This window comes from Galleria mellonella, unplaced genomic scaffold (genome assembly GCF_026898425.1).
Source record: "Galleria mellonella isolate WM207_F2 unplaced genomic scaffold, CSIRO_AGI_GalMel_v1 utg117, whole genome shotgun sequence".
Classification (NCBI taxonomy): domain Eukaryota; kingdom Metazoa; phylum Arthropoda; class Insecta; order Lepidoptera; family Pyralidae; genus Galleria; species Galleria mellonella.
The window spans coordinates 7,472,183-7,495,684 of NW_026441980.1; the positions used below are offsets into that span (position 1 = coordinate 7,472,183).

The 23,502-nt window shown below is 34.1% G+C and overlaps 1 protein-coding gene across 7 annotated transcripts in view; it reads right to left on the bottom strand.

The window, feature by feature from the left end:
• The window catches only part of LOC113511630 (PDZ and LIM domain protein Zasp), a 55,942-nt gene that overhangs the window by 3,262 nt on the left and 29,178 nt on the right, over positions 1 to 23,502 (bottom strand). Inside the window, exons 3-15 of one of the 7 annotated variants that reach the window (XM_026895304.3) lie at positions 13,393 to 13,544; positions 11,735 to 11,909; positions 10,848 to 10,978; positions 10,340 to 10,431; positions 9,145 to 9,484; positions 8,368 to 8,556; positions 7,335 to 7,425; positions 6,724 to 6,904; positions 4,996 to 5,439; positions 2,376 to 4,929; positions 532 to 718; positions 336 to 456; positions 138 to 253 (exon numbers count right to left, since the gene is read on the bottom strand). In XM_026895304.3, coding sequence (XP_026751105.2) covers positions 138 to 253; positions 336 to 456; positions 532 to 718; positions 2,376 to 4,929; positions 4,996 to 5,439; positions 6,724 to 6,904; positions 7,335 to 7,425; positions 8,368 to 8,556; positions 9,145 to 9,484; positions 10,340 to 10,431; positions 10,848 to 10,978; positions 11,735 to 11,909; positions 13,393 to 13,544 — 4,773 coding nt within the window. Of the gene's footprint in view, positions 1 to 137; positions 254 to 335; positions 457 to 531; positions 719 to 921; positions 2,150 to 2,375; positions 4,930 to 4,995; positions 5,440 to 5,825; positions 5,850 to 6,723; positions 6,905 to 7,334; positions 7,426 to 8,367; positions 8,557 to 9,144; positions 9,485 to 9,748; positions 9,894 to 10,339; positions 10,432 to 10,847; positions 10,979 to 11,734; positions 11,910 to 13,392; positions 13,545 to 23,502 lie in introns of all 7 variants that reach the window. The other 6 variants (XM_031913507.2, XM_031913510.2, XM_031913509.2 and 3 more) reach the window with 6 other exon arrangements.

A 23,502-nucleotide genomic window follows, 5' to 3' on the forward strand; every position in this document is an offset into this window, starting at 1 on the left:
AGGCAAGCTTAGGTTTTGACCATTTCATGTTTCAATTGTATTAGAGTTTAATTTTAGATTATTTGCCTAAAATAGTCAGATGATTTTGAAATTGTGTGATAAATATCGATATTTAGTAGGGCTCGCATCATACGCACCGTGCAGTTGAAGCACTGACTGTGGTAGTTATTGTTGAGCGCCTCGACCCACCTGTCGCCTGCCTCCACAGGGAACCCGCAGGCGAAACATTTAGTTGTAAACAGCTCATTCCAATCTAAAAGTAAACATACCCGATTATTATTTCTTAATTCTTGTAGGATAAACCATAAATGAAAATTGATTTTTTTATACTTTACCTGCTTCACAATAAGGCAATCCATCTTCTAAGAAGAACGGATTGTTACCAAATAATTTTCCACAATAGACGCAATTGAAACATTCTGGATGGAAATGTTTCCCAATAGCATTTAGACAATCCTGTAATAAAAGAAAATGTAGTTTACTCTACATTCGAATTTAAATATAAACTTTTATCTATATAATTTTACGTACACCCTTAATTTTGGCGTGACATTTATCACATGCCGGTGCGATGTATTGTTCGAAACAGTATTCACAATAAAGTTGACCATTCTCCTCAACAAAACCAATATCTTGCAGATGACGTCGGCATGTAGCATTCACGCAAACGAAATGCTCAGGACACCAAATACGCCCCAAAGCCGTTATAAATGGTCCTCTGTTTGTAAAAAAAAAAAAGTAATTAATATCTCGTATAATATAATATATAGGTTATTTTGTAGGTATGTAAATATTTTGAGATCGTCACGAACTGATTAGTGTGTTAAAAGGAAAAAAAAACAACATTCATGCTGTAAATAAAGCATGCTTTCTGTTCTTTTTACTTACTTGATTTTAGATTAGTTAATAAAAGTACATTACCTTGTTATAGCCTTGTCACATTTATGGCATACAGGGTAGAGTCCATCTGCGACATCCGTGGAAGTCATGGTACTTAACGGTCGTGCGACAATATGAGAATCTCTTCTACCATCGTCATTTTTAGGATTTCTTTTTTCTCTTCGTCTCACGATCGTCTCATTCTCTGTATTTTCTTGATTTCTATCACTGTTAGATGCATTAAGCTGGTGTTCAATGTCATGGTCCAAATTTTGAGTGTTATTTTTGGACTCACTAGAATTAGCATCAGAATCTGAGGTTTTGTAAATATATAATGTATTATCATGTAATTTTTTAGACGAACCTGGCGTTACTATATTTTCTTGATTTTGGCGTGGCTTTCCATTTTCACAGGATTTTTCATAAAGATTCGTTTTGTTTGATGTATTTATTTCGGAAAGGCTACTATGACTTTTTTCATGACATTTATTGGGATTTTCCATGGTATTAATAGAATTTTGTGTATCTTTTGTTTCAAATATTTTCTTTTTGTTTAAGGTATTCGAATAATTATTATCTAATTTTAGTTCCGTTTTAAACATGTCATTATTTGATGAATTCATACCGTTCAAGAAAGCCGATTTCTCAAAAGCTTCCTTTTTGCGCAACGTATTTGAGTAATAATTGTCTGTTTTATTTTTAAGAGATAAATCCTCAGTACTTGAACATCTGCTATTATTCAGTGATTTACCAGTGCCACTAGTATCCATTACAAAACTAGTATTAAGATTTTTTGGTTCGATATTTGTTGGTTTTTTTATACTGTTATATCCAATCGGTGTACTCTGAGCATTAATTGATGGCACTGGAGTATTAGGAATCGGTGGCGGTGGAGGCACATTACCATTCGCAAAATTAATAGCTGTTGGATGATTACTCATAATAGTTTCTTTTATTTTATCACCTATTTGTTGAATATTGTCTTGCGTTTTATAACCTTTTTCAAACAATTTATTTAGGGGCTGTTTTAAAGTATTCTCACAGCTGTTTTCACCCGAAGAACTGTCTGCATTTAATGGATGTTTTGTTACCACAGTATCCTGTATTTTATCTGCCATTGATTGAATATGATCAGCTGGCTTTATTTTTCTCTGTATGCCGATTTCATAACCATTTAACGCCATTTTCGCCATTTTTCTAATAAGCCTTTCTTCTGCAGGACTTTTGAATTCTGTTCTATGTGTATTGTTGATACTCTGCGTTTCGTTAACTGGTAGAAAACAAAATTAATAAATCAAACAAAAGTTAAATCGTTAATCTTATTGTTAATATTACACGCATTGTAAGTGAAAAAAAAAAATTAGTAATATAATTATCTGAATTTATAAACATCCAAGCTCAATAGTTATTTCTATCACTACCTATTTTTTTTCTTTCATGCAGTGTGCAAAACGACATAAACACAAAACACGATTTTGCCTATGTAAACGAATCACCTAATATTCCCATTGCAGGAAGCGCAAAGGGGCACCCGAGAGCCAGGTACCGCTGCTTTATTCAAAATTCCCCTTCCTCGTTTTGGAGCAGAGGATACACCAAAAGTTTTGCCACGGGCAGCAGCTCCTACACTGGAACCTGTTGACGGGGTAGGATCACACACTGGACCTTGGTTAGCACCAGAAATCGAAGGCTTTGGCTGGTAATTTTCTATTGATCTACTTGCAGTTACGACACTTTCATTAGTAAGGTTAGCAGATGAGTTCTGTTGGATCGTTGGTATACTCATGACAGGTGGTGGAAAAACTTGTTTAACATTAGATGGGCGAATGTTAGATTCAATCTGTTGATGCATTTCTGATGAAGACGAGGCCCCTTTTCGTATTTCTATAACTTTAGCAGATTGTGTCCTTTCAAATTCTTCGAAAGTTTTTCTTGTCGTCTGTACTGTCTTATTTCCATATTCTGATACATTATGCGATTGTGTGTGTTTTTGTCCATAGTTTTGATTGAGCATTGAATCTTCTTTTATATTGAAATCCCCCTTATTATAATGTTCACTGTTGTACCCAAAATTTGAATACTTCTCTTCCTTAGTTATTGACGGTTGATCATTTGCCCAAGTTTGAGTTGGATTTGACGTATCTGTATATCTTTTAATCTCTTTTTGGGTCAATTCATTTTCTTTTCGTAAATTTGAAGTGGCTTGTGTCAAAAGGGAATGTGCTGAATGGCGTTGTGGTGTAGTTTCTTTAAGTCGCGGTGCTTGGGCTTTTAAAGGATTTGGTGGAGGTCCATGTGCTGGAGAACGAGATCTTGGTTTTGGTGTCGGAGAACGACTTGCTTCACGGCTCGACGGCTCATATAAATGACTTTCCGGTGCGGAGTATTCCACTGTTACCAAATTCATTTGGTAATGAGGTATTATAGGAGCTGGTTTATTTATCAAACTAGGTGTAGTGGGTCGACTTCGTGCAGGGGATATTCTCAACAGATTTTCATCTGTCACAGGTTGGAAAGTCATACTAATAGGAGTGTCTTTATGGAATTGATTAGGAGTTTGTTGAACGGGTGTTCTTAATTGATGATATTTAGGAATTTGTGGTTGAGGTGATACGATGCTTGTTATTTGTTTGGGTTCTTGGGATTTCTCCCTCAACTTGTTGGGCGCATCGGTTAATGGGGTGACAGGTCTTTGAGGGATTGCTGGTGCAGTACATATTTCTGGAGTAATTCCTCTTTGAGAAGGCAATTTCTCAAAGTTTCTCTGATAAGATGGGATATCGTCTGCTTTATGTAAACCAGATTTTGATCTTATATTTGTTGATGATAATGATTCCTTTTGATTCAATTGCTCAAAATAGCTTTGAGCATTTTTTATTGACGAGAAACCTTGAGTACTAATGCTACTTGTTGTAATAGCAGAGTGTTGCATAGTTTCGGATATCATAGTTTCCTGTTTTGAATGAACGGATTGTTGAAAACTGGATTTTAGGTCATCACTAATAGGTGGAAAATTGGAAAGTTGACAGAATTCTTCGGGTTGTAGTGGAGGGAAAACTTGTTTTGCAACTGGCCTAAATGCGGACATATTAGTTGATGTTTGCAATTGACATGTATTTTGTATAGAATTTGAAAATTCTGAAAGAGTCTGACTATTCGATGATTGTGTCGCAATCGGTTTTAATATATCTGATGTTGTAGATTGTATTGTAGATGACGTAGATGTGAAACTAGTTGATTGGTTTTTTATACTGAGAGAATTATAAGGTTGATCTGGAGCAATTGTAAGTGCGTCTCTTAAAGAGCCTCTTTGTATTATTGGAATTTGTACAGGAGTAAATGATCGACTCGGAGCTGTTGTTAATGCTTCTACCATTGGAGATGATGTCTCTTCCCGTGGCACTTTTGGCTCAATATTAATTTTAAAATCTGGTGGAATATATGGTTTAGTTTCTTCAGGCATTGGTATTGGAACTTGTTTTGTATCTGGTGGAGTGTATGTTTTAATTGGTGGAATAGGTGAAATACCCCGGTTAGATTGTTGAACAAATATTGGCGATGGTTGTGAGGTTGGTTGTAATGATACATTCGATATTTCTGGAATTTTATTAACTGAAGTTTCAATTTCAAGTTCATTACTTATCTGAGTATTGGGATTTATAGGTTGTGAAGACGGCAAAGGTGAATAAGGACGATCTGGTGCAGTCGTTAAAGCATCCCTCATAGACCTTATTGGACCTGAACTCTCTATAGTACTGTGTGTGGGTGATTTTATTGAAGTAACAACAGTGTCACTAATTTCATTTTTTTTATCAGAAATTGATATTGTAGACATATTTTGATAAGATAACTCATCATTATTAGATTTCTGAATAAGTTCTTCATTTTCAATATTCTTTGAGGGCGTTTGTTTATTTTCGTCTGAATTATTATGTTGTATTTTAGTTGCATTTGATATTACTTCTAATTTTTTTTCTGGAACGTTAGAGTCATTGTTGTGAAAATCTACTTCTGATTGTTTTGTAATAAGTATTTCTGATTTTTCTATAGCTTCGACTTCAGCATGTTCTGCTTTTTCTGTCTTCTGAACGAATTCACTTATGTTTTCCAAAGTACTATCATTTAATTTTTCAACTGGAGGACTTGTTTTTGATTGATAAATATTCAAACTTTGCTTCTCGGAGGACGTTTTTTCCGAGAAAGATTGTACGACACAGCTGGTACTTTTATGAATTTCGTTTGATTGTTTACTTTGAATTAATGACTGTGACTGCGATGATGTAGTTGTAGCCGTTGATAAAGTTGCGGACGCATAAGATACACTGGAAGAGATTTCAGAGCATTGTTTAGAAGACGACAATATTTGTTGTGCATCCTTTTGATTGATGTAATCTTCTTGAGATTTGGTATTACTTTTTTCTAGTTGTTTCTCTTTTTGCATAGTATGTACAGTACTTTCATCGACGACAATTGTTGATTTTGATTCTCTGCTATCGAGTTGGGGCATTTCGTCTGTAGGGGGATTTGATGGGGGCCACACTATGCTTTTCACATTTTGAGCTATTAGTATTGTAATGGTTGTCAAGGTTGTAAATGGGTGGAAAAAAATAGATGAAATTAAATTAGAATACTGAAAGAAGCTAAGTGTGTAACGTAAAATGTAAGCTTACTAGATTTCTAACAGCACACAATTTAAAAAAGCAAGAATGTTAAATATCTGTAGAAGTATAGATTGGTTGCGTTATACATGACGCATGTTTCGACAGATATTCGGCATCAGGGTAATAGTGGTTTTAATGCTGTGATTGATATTGCTGGCCCGCGTAGCATATAAAAATATATTTATATAATTTTTGTAGATAGAATTAGAATTGCACATTTCTAAATTATGACTATTAGCTGCGATAAGCTGTTCTGCGCGTATTTATTCCTAATTTAGAAATTACCTTTAAAAAGAGATACTGGGGCCTCTGTTGAAAATAAATAATAGTTTAAATATTTTACACCAAATAATGTCATACTTATGCCAATTTTAATAAAATATATATCTAATATAAACAATAAATGTCTAACCAGTGTGTCCAAGAAGTTCTTATATAAACATCTAATTATTTATACATATAAAAGTTTTAATAACATTTTTAAATAATTATCCACACACGGTATCTACGTTATACCTGTTGTTATTATTGCAGGTACTAGATAAAACTATCGGCTTATATATAATGATGATAAAACTAATTAGTTTTTGTCCTATAGTTTATATTTATTTAATTACTTAAAACAGCTATGCAACTCTATTAAAGATACCCTACATGCTCTTGTCTAATTTTTTTATCACGGTGTTTAAAAATGTACCATGACATCGATAACGGTTGATATGAATGAATAATAATAATAATGATGAATTATGTTTTCTGCATTTAATTCTAATCTTATAGGCCGTATTTTAATTACGTATTTTAATTGAATCAATTTATATAACTTATAGTATATTTTTAAACACTTTATGATATAATTATTAGAGGTAGATATTAAAAACTGTCTTTCTTATATAACTTTATGCAATAACAATATTAATACTTACGTAACAACTATTAGCTTATAACTAATTATTAATTATATCACACCACTTCACACATATACCATAATACTATTCCTCAGGAATGGCAACACGTGAGGGAAGTCATGAACGTCACAGTGTATACTGTGATGATGAGGATGAACTCCATTTCTATAGCCGGTCTGTCTACTCAATTGTCATTCCAAATACTTATAATAAGACATTAAGATTAAAGGATAAACCTATATAATTATTCTAGATAGCAAAAGTGACTCTCTTACTAGGCGCGAAGGGCGCAGGCGCTGGTGCGGTAATCAGAGCAGGCGCAGGCGCCAAGGCGGGGGCGGGGGCCACCAGAGGCCGCGCAGGCGACAGCGGCGCAGATCGCGGCGACAATGACGGAGAGTACGCTGATCCGATAGAGGAACCGAAAGGTTTCGGACCCGAGATGTTACTATTCGGCTGTGCCAACAAAGAATATTATAATCACAAGAAATCACAATACAATATATTTTCTATTACAGATAGAAAATATTAAACTTAAATACGTAAATGCCCTAGGAGCTCTGAACGTAGCAAACGATTCCTTATCGAAAGAATGAAACAGCACAACTTTATTACATGTAACGGGAGTGACAGGGTAAAGACATCCTATTTATTCTTATAAAGCAATTTTAAATTGTTTGAACAGTAAACTTGCTACCTGTCTACAAATTGTAGACAGAGATATAGTCTTTCACACAAAAACTACTAACGATTACATTTGGGACACGGGAAGTCTATATATATATATATATATATATTTTTTCATGTAGACGAAACCATAGAAAATAGCTAGTGAATGACAACATATAGGTAAAGGTATTACTAACTACAAATAATTGATACTCACGCTGAACAGCGACGATGATCCATTTATATAGTTGTTTGTAGCCAATGGTGGTAGTGGAGTCGAATATGTATTTGTGGGGATACGGCCACCACTGCAAAGATAAAATCTCTATTTTTATCATTTACATCATTTTTAGAATTTTGGTCTATGTGTAATACCTAGTTCAAGAGTTCAGACTACATACTATCTATAATGATCTATTCAGAGATGAGGAAGGAGGAGAGAAAAAATGCAGCTTTTCAACTGGAGAACAAATGAACTGTGTACCTCGAGAGCAGAGATCGACTAACTTTCTCGTTACTATAGAGTTAGCCATTTATCGTGTACCTATCATAATAATTTCGTATCCGGTATTCGACAGCTTACAAGAGGTTTGTCACATTTTTACTTTGATCACACCAAACATTTTCATATCTCCTCCTTTTTCTTGTAACCTGTCCAGTGAAGCTGATCTGAGAATAGATAATGAAAACAACGAAATCCCAATTGTTGTGCTGCGTATTGTGTGTATATCAATCATACCACCAGCGGATTTTCACATCAATACAGAATTTTATACTATAGCACAGCAAAAAGTTAATTATTTTACTTTTTGACTATCACAGTGTAGCCATACTCATTATAACGTTTCCTTTGATCGATAAACAAAAATAGGATATAGGTATTATTATACTACGGCATACGTAGGATCATTTCTCATAAATTAAAGATATTTAATGGGGGGAGAATCAGCAGTGGTACATCAATGGGATGTTATGGTTTTATTATAAATATATTATGCGTTTTGAAATTACAGATATCATTTGGAAAATATTGAGAAACGCCGTAGCGTGTCCCAATATTTTGAATGAAAGCAGTACATTATATATACAACAGTATATATTTTACTTTGATAGTTATTATTTCTATCACAGTAAAATAACAAAATAAAGATATATCTTATTTTAAAACCACCACTTACTGACAAATCAAATGCATTCGTGTTATATCGATCTTTGAGTAACATTACTAATTTATTAAAATTTAAACTTACGGTGGTACAGTAACGGGCTCTAGGTTTGGAGCCGGTGGATTCTGGCGAGCAACGAGCTTGGCGTGTATGTCGCAGTATAATTTTCCATTCAAGTTGTAGTAACCCTGGTTCTTAAGTGACGTGCCACATGTAGAACATTTGAAACATTCCACGTGCAAGTTCTTGTCCTTGATGCGCACGAACACACCGCTTTAAATAGAAAAAAAAAATGTAAATGGAATAAAGTGGGATGCTTATATTTTTAATAATATCGAGGAACCGTAAATACATGGGATTCGTGGACATATTATATTTATTTCTTGCGCGCCTACTCTAATATACAGGCATGCTTACCAAACTGCTCGTGCTGAACCACCAAACCTGCCAAGCGATGAGAGAAAGGGTGCGCATCTATGGTGCATTATAAGTGAGGACATGCTTAAGGAATACATGACACAGTTATGTCTCTAATTTTCATTCCGCTTAATCTACGAACATACCTACTAATAGAGAGATGAAGTCAATTAATTGATGGTAACAATGAAACGTTATGTCAAGCACAAATATCACGTGCACTTTTATTCATCGAAAATTACAAATAGCATACTGTTATACGTGATACTTGTACAAAATTAATAGTCGTGGCTTCTTTTAGAATACTAAATATACGTATATAAGTAGTTAAGAAGCCAAAACTTGTAAAACATCGAACATAGTTTTAATCTACTACACGATAGAACTAAGGCACAGGTCGACACGGTCGCAAACACGTCTAGGCATTCCTGAGTCGCCTCTTACATAATGTAGCGGTTACAGTCGGAGCAATAGGGCGTATCATTGATGACCGGCAGCGAGTCGTGGTGAGGCTGCGAAGCGGCGGGCGCACCCAGCGCCACGCTGCCGTCAGCTAGCACCTGGTGGCAGCCCACGGGGATTGTAGGCTGCGGCGGCTCTGGGGCCGGCACGGGCGTCTGGGTGCCGGTGGTGGCGCGCGGGGGCTGCGGGGGCCGCGGGGGCGACGCGGGCCGCGGGGTGCCCGCCACGCGCGGCGTGCGCGACCGCGACCGGTGAGTTCGGTGCAGGCTGCACGGTGTACCCGCCCGCGCCACGCTCGCTCGTGAGTAAAAGTGAGACGGCTCTGCTGGCCCGCAATTTGTTGTTATTTTACAAACATATCGCACGCAAATGTGGATTAACACGGGAAAATGAGGACGGTAGGGAAATGATTTTCGGCAGAGGGACGAGGGGCCTCAGTCATGCCGGGATGATTACAATTGATCCAAGATTTATAGACACCATCGAGTGAGTTGGAAAGACCTAACCGAACCGAATCTGCATAATTGAACACGTAAACGACGTCTGCCACCGTGTCGCCCCGCACTCGACGTTCCGTCCGACTTACGTGATAAGTCGTTCGCACTCTTCACAAATGTTCTGTCCGGGTGGCAAGCCGCCGGTATTGTTCACCGGGGCATCGGGGCGCGTCACAGGCGCCTGCACGTGTCGTAGACCACTAACAGGAGACGCCGCGCTCTGGGTGACTTCGACTAAGATGTGCCAATTTCAATATTTTTTTAACGGTTATAGCTAATATATTTTTCTTTACTTAAAAAAAATATTGTCATAATTGTGTGCTATTTTTATTTTATAATTTTCAAGTAACATTATAGATACATTGTGTCAAGAAGTAGAGTAATTTTTAATATTATTTAAAGACCAATAACTTTGTTTCCTTTAATAGTTACATTACCACAAACGAAAACAGCAGATTCGAAAAAAAAATAACTATTTTTAATTTTGTTTTATGTAGTTTCCTAAATAAGTTATACACTTTGACGACATTGGTCATTAGTAATGAACTGATGACTATTTACAGTATGAATATTATACATATGTAGTTTTCACGTTATGGGCACGGTAAAATTTAAGTGGCATATAAGGATTTGATTATTATTATATGTATCTTGTTCTTTATGGCAGTTATATTTCATACCTGGTTCAGGGTCGTTTTGCTCCTCTTGCAACACTTTAAACACAGCGCTCTTTTCTGCATCGTATGTTTTCTCATTTTTCTTGAAGTTCACACTGTAAAAAAGAGAACGTAATGCTACATGCTTTATATTTTTAATTGAACTAGGTAAGGCAAATAATGTGATATATTTTTACTTATTTGAATGTGCATTATGACACATTTAAAATGCGAAGCATGACACTTTGTACAATGTATTATTTGTTAGAGTCATCACTAATACCTAATAATCTCCATTTTCTTATGAAGATAAGTATCTATTTACGAATAGGATTTCTGTTTTTTTTTTTAATATAGGTATGAATTGATGCAGCATTCCATTTAGCACAAATCAGACATCTAGTTATATACATATCTACTAATCAAGGCCAAATACATGTCAGTAATGTTAAGTACTACCGAACCTTGTATATAAAGATTAGGTGTATAACAATATTAAATATACTGGTAACTACGAAGATGTCCCACTTACCCAAGCACACCTCCAGCCAACACCTCGGTCTGCGCAGACAGGGTCTCCGCGATTGTTTTGTCACTGTACATATTCACCGGTGTATTGTATTGCTTGTTCACTATACTCTTCACTGAGTCACTGCCGTTCATCTGAAATTTTATTAATTCACAAATGAAAAAGAAAGAATGGATTTATTTGTTGTGAGCAAACAATATACACTTACAAAATTTCATTAAATCGGTAAGGGGTTTCGGAGAGATTAATGTGAACGAACATCGTGACAGGAATTTTTTATATATTAATATAATATGGTGAACTAGTGATTCCAACTATATAGTGTAATTCCAGTGGTGAACGTAATATTCAACTTGCTCATATTTCATCGAATAAATTAGAATCCAACGTGGCAGAGAACTAGCTATCACCGTTGTTCGCTTGGTTTTTTATGTCTAATAAATAATAGTATGCAGTAATAAATAATAATATAGATAAAAGAACCGATCTCTTACGTCGTCCTCTTATCCTATCTTTACTAATGTTATAACGGTGAAAGTAAGTTTGTTTGTTACTTTACAGCGCTTCAACGGCTTAATCAAATACTATGAAATTTGATATAGATGTACTATATGGGATAGAGAAGAATATAAGCTACTTTTTATCTCGGTCAGTAAACATATCCCGGTTGCACAGACGAAGTCGCGAGTAAAAGCTAATTAATATTATAAATACGAAAGTTAATAGGGATGGATAGATGTTTGATACTCTTTTACGAAAAAGGTACTGAATCGATTTGAACGCAGTTTGGTACACGGGTACGTTATTTTCTAACTTAGAACATAGGATGTTTAATATACTGATTCATACAGGATACAATTAGTATGAGAATAATACAGGGAAATACTAACATAGCCGAAGGGTTTGGCGACATTGTTATGTCCAGAGCCGAAGGCTCGGGATGGCTGCGGCGTGGCCTTCAGCGAGGTGTTGGTAACGGGTATAGGAGCCGCACCCAACGGCCTGGATCCGGGACGTGGCAGGCTGCCAGTCGGGGTCACTGATGGGCGCCAAGTGCTGCCGCCGCTAAAAACCAATATATAATCCGTAGAGTAAATGGTAATCATGTTATTATTTCACAAAAATTAGTAATACACTTTTGCACAGTAGTAAACCTGTTAACATACAAAATAGTGTTCGAGTTTTGTGTATCTATTAGGGACTTCCATGAGTAATGACTACATAATAACAATTCATACGTTATTGTATTATGAACTAAAGGATAAAAAGAAAGAAAGGGTGCATTCGGTGACCACTATTTTTTGCTTACCCCAATAGGAGACAGAAGTAATATTTGTAAAATGGTTATACTTTGGCCATGAAATTCATTGAATCTAAAAGTTAAGTGTTGAAATTAGGTACAGTTTATGTATATAACTTTCTAGGAGATATGTAAATAGTATGTGGCACATGATTCATGTGACTTCACAAATTGGTCGATTCTGAAGAACATACAAGTATCTATTCTAACTAAAATTTCAGTTAAATTCTCAAATGTATATTATGTATGCTAATATGATAAAAATGTAACTTGACAATGTCAGTACTCGTACGTAGGAGATATTAAAAAAAATACGGGGAATTCGTGATACCAATATACAAAAACTACTGCACCAAAATGAATGGGGTTTCACAGTTGTATTTCGAAAGATCTGACTTAAAACTTCTAGTGTATATTTCATCTTAATAGGCCATCTAAAACTGGGATAAGTAATTTGTTGTCGTAATTTCGAAACTCACGCATACTACCGGATAAAAATATAGGATTTAAATAAAACGACTTTATAACAGATTTGGCTTAAAACTAAGTGATCCGTACATAACATACCTAATAACTATCATCAAATTATAAATAAGTTTAGGTATGACCTATCATAACGGATCCCAATATATTCTACAGGGGGGAAAGGGATTGTTAGTAGTGAAGACTGAGAATCCCATTGCTGGCAATATACCCAACCAGGTCGACCTCCTCGCGGATCTCCCTGGAAACTATCATGGTTAATTCCTGATGAATTCATCATGATGGGCTAACTGGCCTGTTTTCATTCTCATGTATCACCCTTCACTGGTGCTCCGCCAGCGTATCCCATCCCAGCGCAGGCAGGGTTGCCATACCATTTTCATCCATCAAAAAAAAAATTCCACAGCAACAACATAAGCACTACATAACTAGATATGGACCTCGGTGCATGGTGTGTTGTTCATGTATATAGGCAGAGGGTATAGGTATGCTATGTTTATTTTCTATTGTAATAACATAAATAAAGTAAAATTAAATAAGTCGTTATCAAAATTATTTATTATCTTGTAATAACCTTAATTATTTCCTAAAGATGAAAGCTTTGTAAAGATATCACTCAATCACACACACATATAAAACGCTTAAAAAATGAAACTTTGCACATGGAAAGAGGATATCCTAAATTAAAATATAGCATACTTTTTAGCTGAATTGAAACTGGAAAAGCCGTGAGATAAAATCAAATTACTAATGAAAATATGTTACCGTTGCACAGTCAGCTCAAGGGCGGTACCAGCACCACGGATGGTGTCCTGTGCCTCTTGGTGACGCAGTGTGTACACATCTGTGTTGTTGACTCGGATGAGTGCGTCGCCAGCTTGAAGACCAGCACGCTCTGCCGCGCTGCCGCCGTTAACCTAACAACAAGCAAACAAATCGATTCAATGTCGGTTTCCCCAAGTAGCTAGCCAGCCACAGCAAAACCTTACGCAGCTTATAATGGTTTTTTTTTTTGTTTCCAATTTTGCTTTGCTTATTCCAAACCGTATAGTTGTGCTTTTTTGCCAGATTTGATTTAATATCAGCAAATATATTATGGAAATATAAATATGCAAATATAAATATAATACAAAAATAAATTTAAAGAAATAATTATTATAAATCGCAATGCGAAATAAACATTAGATAGACAGAATATCTAGACACTAATTTGTGGCAAGTACGTATCTAATTATAACATTATTTCTGTAATATCTAATTAATTAATAATTAATTAAGTTCATCCATGTTTTGTTTATAATATTGCAGAACATAAATAATTATTGGCTATATTATTGCAGGCGTTTGTGCATGCACGTCCAGTTTATGGGATGATGCTGATCTCACAATGACGTCATCGCGACAAATTCCTTCCGCTCGACCTCGATCTACCCTGTGGCTAATAAACCACGCTTCCCTGAATCTGAAGATAAGCATGCATATTTTTGAAATATGGAAATTGGCAACAAATTATAACCTATTATAAGGTCTACCTAATGGAGAAAGAATGTTATCGTGTATAGATTTAAACAATATTTTTGACATCAACAAGTACAATAAAAAGTAATACTGCTATAGCACCTATCCACACGTTGCTATTCTAAATAACTGTGATATACGTTACACCTCTTGTGTCAAATATAGATAATGTAAACAAGTAGACTTTGCTGCGCAATTTATTATTGATCAGTTTCCTCACTATACTCAGAATAAAAAACACCAATTTCCAATGGCATGTTTCATAACTGGCAAATATATCACTAGCACGCACAAAAAAACAAACGAATCGAGAACCTCCTATTTTTAGAAACGCTTAAAAATGTCACAATTGTCAACCAAATAGTTAAAATCTCACCTATGAGAAATATCTGTAAGAGACATTTGCGAAATTCAAACTTTCGCACCATATTGTACAATTTACAGTCCAAAATCGCGTTTGGAATAAATAATTGTTCATCAGCTGGCTGAGAAAGCTTTACGTAATATCTACAGGGATGTGGTATTTATATGTATATGCATACCTTTCTATATTTAAAGTAGGATTATGTAGTTCCAAGATTTGAATCCACATTATTTTATGGTACGAGTATAAATATGCTACAGCTGTCGGTAAAATAACATAAGTTTATGAGAAGAATGTAGTAATAATAATAATATAAGTGTAAATAAAAATAAAGCTGACCGTAGACTTTGATCACCATATGTCTGCATTCAGACAGCCTTCTTCCGGCCGCCTTCCTCTGACAGTGACCTCCACTGTCTGCCAATTCAAGCTCAAAGAACTTTCCTACATGACAGAAGTACATTTAGGTTCTTTAATAAAATTGTCATTTTGAACTTTTATTAAAGAACTTGATTTTCTGAATCTGATCTGATTGAATCAAGAAATTTGATTTTCATTGTTGAACTTATAAACACAGCTAATAAGCGGTAGTAATTAAATGATAATAGACTAGTATAGATGAATACGAGTATGTAGCAGTACCAATCGTTACAGTAAGAACTGTTTATATATTTTGCTTAAATACCTATTTAATATTCGGGCTGTTCCGAAAGTACATACTGCAAGTTCTTAAGATCTCGTGCAAATCATTAGTATGTTTTAATTAAATATTTTATTTTATTAGATTCTTTTTATACACCACAAAAAATATATAATTTGTTATTTTGATTATTGTTATATTTTATTACCTATAAAAAGAACTGGTATATAATTAGGTAGATACAACGATAGTCTTCTTATCTAAGAAAGAAAGAAATAATATTTTGTACATACCACACCTAATGGTACTAAAATAGAAAACTACTACGTATAATATCTACTGATTAAGTATTTGGATTATTTGCTAAGTAGGTAGGTATGAGATTTAAAAAACATGTATTTGGGTCATTTATTTATCTTGAAAATTTTGTATAATATAAAATATTATACATTTCTGCGGGTGTTCGTTAATCTATGGCATGCCCTATGTAGTGCGGCGCCGCATGCGCATACCATATACGGCATCAGAATTACAAAAACCAGAAATGAATGCAGCCCTCGCTGACACACACTGCTGCACGAGGCCAGAACTTATAAAGTTACATTACCTAATATGAATATTTTACTCCCAAATAGTAGATCTTTATTACATATGTGAATATATTAAGTATCTAAATATATATATAGTTATTTTGTGTGTATATTTATACTATTAGTATTATAGGTGCAAATGTTTAAGAGGATATATTATTGGACAGATATTTGTTGCACTTTTATGCAAAGACACATGAACAGATTTGAATAAATTAATACACGGATAGGTCTTAACATATAGGATACTTTATATACTGATTTATATAGATGAAACCGCAGGATATAGTATTATCTATAATGTAAAATAGTTTCGTAAAAAAACTTTATATTTATTTAAACAAGTATGGGTACTACATTAATTGTAATAAATAGACTAGTAGATTGAAACTCCTATAAAACAAAGGTTTCCCGAGACAAATAGATTGATTTAAATAATCCTATATGTTTGATACAGGTTTCAATGTTCACCAAAGATATCGTCACGTATGTATACTGTGATACACACAGATGTAATATGCACAGCATAAATATATTCAATTTAAGGTTATGTTAAAACAAAAAGAAATGTTACAAATTGTAGTTGTTAACTCGCTTGAACTATGATATCCTTTTTAAATTTAAACATTTACAAGAAATTCTACAATCATGCTAAGCTATGATATAAACTTTAAGATCTGAACATGCATACATTATAATCTAAATGTAATGTATATGGTAGGTACACTTTGCATTGTTTCATTTATTCTGTAGATAGCTACTATAAATCATCAGAAACCTCCCAACGCCAGTTGATAATTAGAAAATACCAGTGGCGATAATCCACAAAAGGCGTTGTTGTCGCGTTCGGCGTTCTAATTTCAAAACAAATCCCAGCCAGTACGTGACTCAGATTATGTTCTAAACGACACCCGAGCTGTGCAGCAGCGGTCACTTGCGTAACAGTACAACCACCAGCAACCCGTTTCTATAAGTTTCCGTTTCATTAAGAGTGAATCTGGTAGGTATCTATCTATACATAGGTATAGATAGATACCTATACCTACGTATAGATAGATATAGGTATACGGCTACAGGATATACCTAAAACTTCATACATGATCGACAAAAATGTTTTAAAACAAAAATATCAATAATAACAGCAGAATAATGTTAAATAAAATTAGATACACAGATATAAACATAACCTTTGGATATAATACTATTTCTTATTTTAATTCACTGCAAATTATAGTTAGGAAAGATTTCAAAAGCATTTGAAAAAATAGCGTTTACAAAATGTATCTTATATTACATACTATATAGATAAAACGGAGATAAAGTATTTTTTTTTTCTGTGTAATATCATAAAACGAAACAGCATGTTTTATGTACATCTTTTTTTAGCAAGGACAATTTCAGAAATATAATTAAGAACATACGAATCTACAAAAAAATCTTATAATATGAAATAATAACACGCTTGATCCTTATTAGGAGAACTGATGGTGATTACATTTTATGACTTTTTGTTTTATCAACATATATGTCAACATTTGTAAAAACTTCAACAACTAAAGAACATTACTACACCCTGAAAAATACAGTAAGTTTTGAACGAATTACATTTTTTATGGAGGACCTTATGTAAGGAAGTGAAAGTACTTGAATGATGCAGTCCCTTCAGGAATGCATACGAAACCGGTTTAAATTAGATTACTACTCTAAGAGAATCAATCCTCTATTGCATATTTATATAATTTTACGCAAATCTTTTTTAAATTCTGTTAGTATTTTTGGAAGCCATAACAGTAAATATTATCCACAAACAGTCTTAACACATGGTCATTTCCGAATATAAAATATTCGTTCAAATCGGTTTATCCGTTTCACATTTATAATATTACTATTATTAGTAGGATTCAAACTCAATTAATAAAACAATAGGCACTTATATCTTATAAAACAGTACAATCAAAATTTTGAATAGCAAATAAACTTATTATTATACATTATTATTCATTCTGTACCAAATCTATCGATACTTTATTATCGCCACATTGAAGTATTTATAATAAACTAAATTAGAGCCCTATATAAAGTGCATGGGTAGAGGCCACACCTATAACTGTTTTACTCAATCTCTACCAATTTTGGTATATCAACATTTTGTTTAAAATTCAAAGTTGTTATTGGAATAATTAGTATTCATCGAAGGCAGCTGGTAAAGTGATCGTAGTGTCCAACTGGAGAGGCAAACTGTAGTAAGCTAACAAAGCTAATATACTTCTAAATTTTAGAACTCTATTAGAGTACATCAATTTATCTTTCCGTTATTGGTACTTATTTAATACTTTTTTATGATACTGTATTGTTTGCCTTAACTGTGTGCACTGGGCGCTAAGATCTTTTCCATTATGTTAAGACAATTCGCGAAACTATATTTATCTACCTAGTTACCTACATCCATTATAAATAACTATAATTAATAGCGACGAGCTCTCTGTGTCGTGGCAATGCTAATAGGTAGAGATGGGCAATCCACCTGGGTGGGTTTAAAGTCTGGTGGGTAAAAACCGGGTGTTTTGGGTTTATTGGGTTTAAACCCCATAAACACCCAAATTTTTGGGTGTTTATGATTTTGTACTTCATTATCGTCATCTCAGCCGCAAGACGTCCACTATACTGGACATAGACAATATTATTATGCAGCCTACAGAATAAAAAACTTTTAATTTGATTTTGAGTTTATTAAGAAAGAGATGAAAGTAAAATGTAAAACTACAGTCAATCACTGTCAGATTCAGAGTTATTACAAGCGATGAATTGTATAGGTTCGATAGGCTCTATTTCGTCTAAACTGTTATGTTCATTTACTTGCTCAATGAAAGCTTCTAAGGTATTTTCTTCATTAAACTGAATGTCCTCGCATTCAGCTTTATGTTTAAGATTCCAGTTATAACAAATGAATGAAATTTTTTCAGTTCTTTCAGTTGTAAGTCGATTTCTTTTGTTATTATGTATGTAGCCTTGGATACTAAAGGAACGCTCAGTGGCTGCCGAAGTACAGGGAGCTGATAGAATACGAATCGCTACTTTGCTTAACTCAGTGGAACCACAAATACCTTTCCACCATATTAGGGGCTCAATGCTATCTAATGAGCTCCATACAAATCCTCTGGCCCAAAAGTTTTCTTTAGCTTTATAACACGCCAAATCTGCCATTACATTTGACAAACTTAAGTGTTGGCTTAAATTGTAGATAAACTCCATACCCTTAAGTTCTTCCTCTTGAGTAAGTTCGACTCCTAGAGTCCTGGGGTCTAGAATATATGCTGCAAAATGTATTGGCCTCATTGCCATATTGCATCTTGAAGATACTGATGTTAGAATCTGCTGTTTGCTTTCTTCGCTCAATGTCGAAATCTCATTTAATGCAAAACGTATCTTAGCTTGTACATCTCTAAATGTAATGTATGTGCGATGCAAACGATTCTGGTCGCTCTCTAAGTAAAATATGCTTTCAGTGACTGGTTCCAAAATACTTATACATTCCCCTGTCTTCGTCCAGAAATCATCACTTAGAATTAAATCTTTAATATCTCTTGAAATTACCACATCTTCTCTAACTGTTAATATTTGCAAAGCTATCTTATTTGCTTTCAAACTTTTTAACGAAGTAACATGACTTCCCCATCTTGTAGCACAAGGCAATTTTAGTGTTTGTGTAGAATCTTCACCCTGCCTTGATTTTATCAACAAGGAACTTAATCGTTGACTCCTTTTAACAGTTTTTATTATATTTATGGCTTGCATAATAAACACAGTTACTTCTTGTATCTTTACAATATCTTGGCACAACAAGTTAAGGATATGTGCACAGCAACCGAGAGGAACAACATGTGGATATTTGAGTTTTGTTAATTCGAATGCCTTTTGTATATTTCTAGCGTTATCGCCAATAAGTACAAGAAACTTATTTGCTCCATACACTTTCATTACTTTTTCAACTTCTTGGCTAAGGTATTCACTAGTGTGAGGATTACTTTCTGTATTCAAACTTTTAACGTATGCAGGTTGAGGTTTTGATATAAGAAAGTTTATTATTCCTTCATTTCTTAAATTAGATCAGCCATCGCACTGAAGGTGTAAGTAACTACAAGCATTTAGTTCCTCATTTAACTCAAAACGCATTTCTCTATATATTTTATCTAAGTATTTTGTCGCTAAAGCTTTACGTGAAGGTATTTCAAATTTTGGTTGCAATTTTTCAAAAAATTGTATCCATAAAGGATGTTGCACCATCGATAATGGCGTCCCTGTTACAAATATAGCTCTCGCTAATTCTGTTTTTATATGATCATCGGTGTCTTGAAACTCAGCATTTATTGTAGTGTTAGCAGACGACGAGGGGCTTATAAAAGAATCATTTGTCTCTATCTCTGACAGTCCAGACATTTTGGTTTTGGACGAGCTATCTTTTATAAGTTTCATAGAGTCTTTTAATGTTTCTGGAGATTTTGGACAAGTGATAAGATGTTGAAGCATTTTGGCAGCATTACTGAATTTGTAGACCTTATTACAAAGCTTGCAAGAAACAGACTTGTTTGGTAAAGTACGGTAGTGCTCCCATATGCGTAAATCTTTAGGTCTCCCCATTGAACCTAAAAAAATGAACGATGATTAGTTGGTCTGACGAAAATTCAACAATAGAGTGCCTATTTTTTTACAATGATTATTTCTTGTTATTTACAATAAATTTATTAAAAAAATAATAAAATAAATACAAAAAACCTTTGTAAAATTACATCTCCTCGGAGGATTAAACGCAGACGCTAGTTTATTATCGTATTGTTCTGTATTTTTCTCAGCAACTTCTTTAATTCGATTAGGTACTTACGCATATTATGTTAAAAATAAATATCTAGTACACATCTTAGGCTATCCACCATTATTATCCAATGACGACTCTCAGCTAACTATGCACTATCATCCAAAATAAACGTGTATGGAAAATTTTATCCCAGTCGGTTGAGGATTGAGGATAATTGCATCAACATACGAACATACCTACATACTTTTATTTACATAACGCAAGCTAAATAAAAGCTTGTAATAATACATCTAATTTTAAGTTAAAATTGTTAAGTGATCATGATATAATTGTATCATTCAAAAATCCACTTACCTTTAATTATTTCTTGTTAAGTATAAATATTATTTCAAATCTGCTCCCTTAATATGCACTTTTTTACTGCTTTTCCTACCTAACACGTTACCAGGAAGTCACGTTACCAGAGTCAGAGTAATAGTGAACACGTTTGACAGTGATTGTCGTCGCCTCATATTCAGCGTCGACGAATAGGGGAATCCCCAGTCATAATGTATTGCATGCGTGGCGGTCTTACTTCAAATCCATAAACAAAGAGATAATTACAGAACTCGATACTAGATGGCGCTGTTTTTGTTTGAAGAAAGTTTGCGGGCTAAAATACATAGAATTTCATCAATGACTTCCACAAAGAACAACATTTCTGTTTTTTCTAAGTCCGCGTCTCTTCCGTATATTTCATAAGATATAAGCTTGGGCTACATTGTTATGCAACGTGATTTTGTCGCTGTCTTGCTAGCAGGGTTGACAGATATACGATTTAAATCGTACTCATACTATTATTTGTCTATTTTTTAATGTACGATCGTAAAGATTATGATCGTAATTCGCACAAAAACATACGACTTTTTGGTTACCTGGCAACATTTTTATTATGAAACGAACATGCTCACATCATCAGTCACATGCAACAATTTATTGGGGATTTCCCCTTCACATCTGGCAGTCCTGCTTGCTAGAATATAGGTAAGTCAGCCACAGTTACTGACGATCGATATTTAAAGGGTATTGTTTTTGTGCTAAATATTTCATAAAAACGTTATTTAATACTTTGTGGATTATTAATTTAGTTGATAATCACTGGAAGTAAAATGGATGCTAATTTGAGAGATCAAGATCTTCGTATAAAACAGTTAATAAAAGAAAATCTACGTAAGTACTCTTTTTATACCTAGGTAGGTAAGGTATAATAAACACAAAAGGTACTTAGATCGCGTGTGTTCGAAGCATTTATTCTAATAAATTTAGTTTAAAATTGTAGAAAGAAAAAAATGTCTGCCAAGCCGTAGCCGAAGCCGATCTCCAAATATATTTGGCGATAGTGAGACCCAGTGTCCAGATGATTTACCCAGCGTCGTCGCAACAAAGAAAAAAACGAGGATAAAGTAAAAGAAAATTTACTGAAAGAAGAAACAAACTGTTCTAAATGCTTAATTTATGGAGAAGAGGATAAAAGAAATGAGTATTTCGGACTGTTAGTGGCTCAAGAATTTAAATATATTTAATAATTTAAAGAATTTAAATAATATTTACGGCCATGTGTGCGAACGAGGTGTTATGAAGAAATTTTAAAGTATCTACGGGAAGCAAAAGGCCAACATGTTGATCAACTGCAACATGAAAACACTGAAAATTAATTACTTTCATTTTATTATATATAGATTTTTAAAATTTCCTGAAATATTATTAGTTAACGTTTTATTTAATATTGTAGAATTGATCAATACAATTTATAAAAATAATTTATTGGTATTACTTACATATTTTCAAAAAAAAAAGTAAAAACCTATTTTTTTGGGTGATTATGGGAGTTTATGGGTGTTTATTGGGTTTTTACCAAAGCACCGGGTTTAAACCCGGTGCTTTGCCCATCTGTACTAATAGGTATCACTGTATATTGCACGCACACCAAGTTACAGAGTTCAAATGTGATCATATACTCTCTATATCCTATTAGAAATTGATTTAGATAATACATTTAATACTAGCATTTTGCCTACTACTATGTACGCGGTAATTTCAGAAGAAGAAAAACCGATTAAATTGATCACTTCTAAAATGCGTATCAAAATCAATATAAACAAGTTTTTAAGTTAGATCTTCAAAAACACAATTGTAAAACCACGTTTTCATGTGATGCCAGAACAACAGGCAGACAAAATCTCTAAAAATTATTGATTTGGCTTCTATTTATTAAGGATCTCTCTTATAAATTTTTCTTAAATAAACATATCATACAATGTTTGTAACATTGTATAATTTTTTTATACCACGAAGGTAGCAAACAAACATAGAGCCCATCTGATTGTAAACGGTCCCAATGGATGCCTGTGACACCAACATGCGTATTGCCAACCCTGAAAAAACCTTAATGCTCCCTTTTTTTAAAAACTCCATACTGTAGTCACCAGGAAAAACCTCGGCAGGGAGCTCATTCCTCAGCCTGAGCGTTCACGGTAGAAAACTCCTCTGAATCCGTACTGTGCCCGACCATTTAAGTTCTAGCATGTGAGGTGAAGGCGTGATGATAAAATGTAGTTATGGGCATCATTTGAAACAATTCCTTTAGAACACAATTCATTTTACAAACGGTAGAACACCTAAAAGGAAAGAAAGTCTTGCCTTATTCTTACTGGCTTACGATATAAAATATTATCAAAACACGTACTGTAATTCTCGTGGTCATTTATTATTATATAGATATAATTATATTGATGTCGACACACGCGGCAGATGATAATCTTTCCTTTTGTATAGCGTAATATAATTCACATCCGAAGCAAATCATTTGACATAGCTTTTTGTTTCACTGATCAACATTTTACGGGCAGGTATGATTGATTATATGCATTAAGAGAAAGACTAATGGATAAAGAAAGTCAACCAAGTGGGA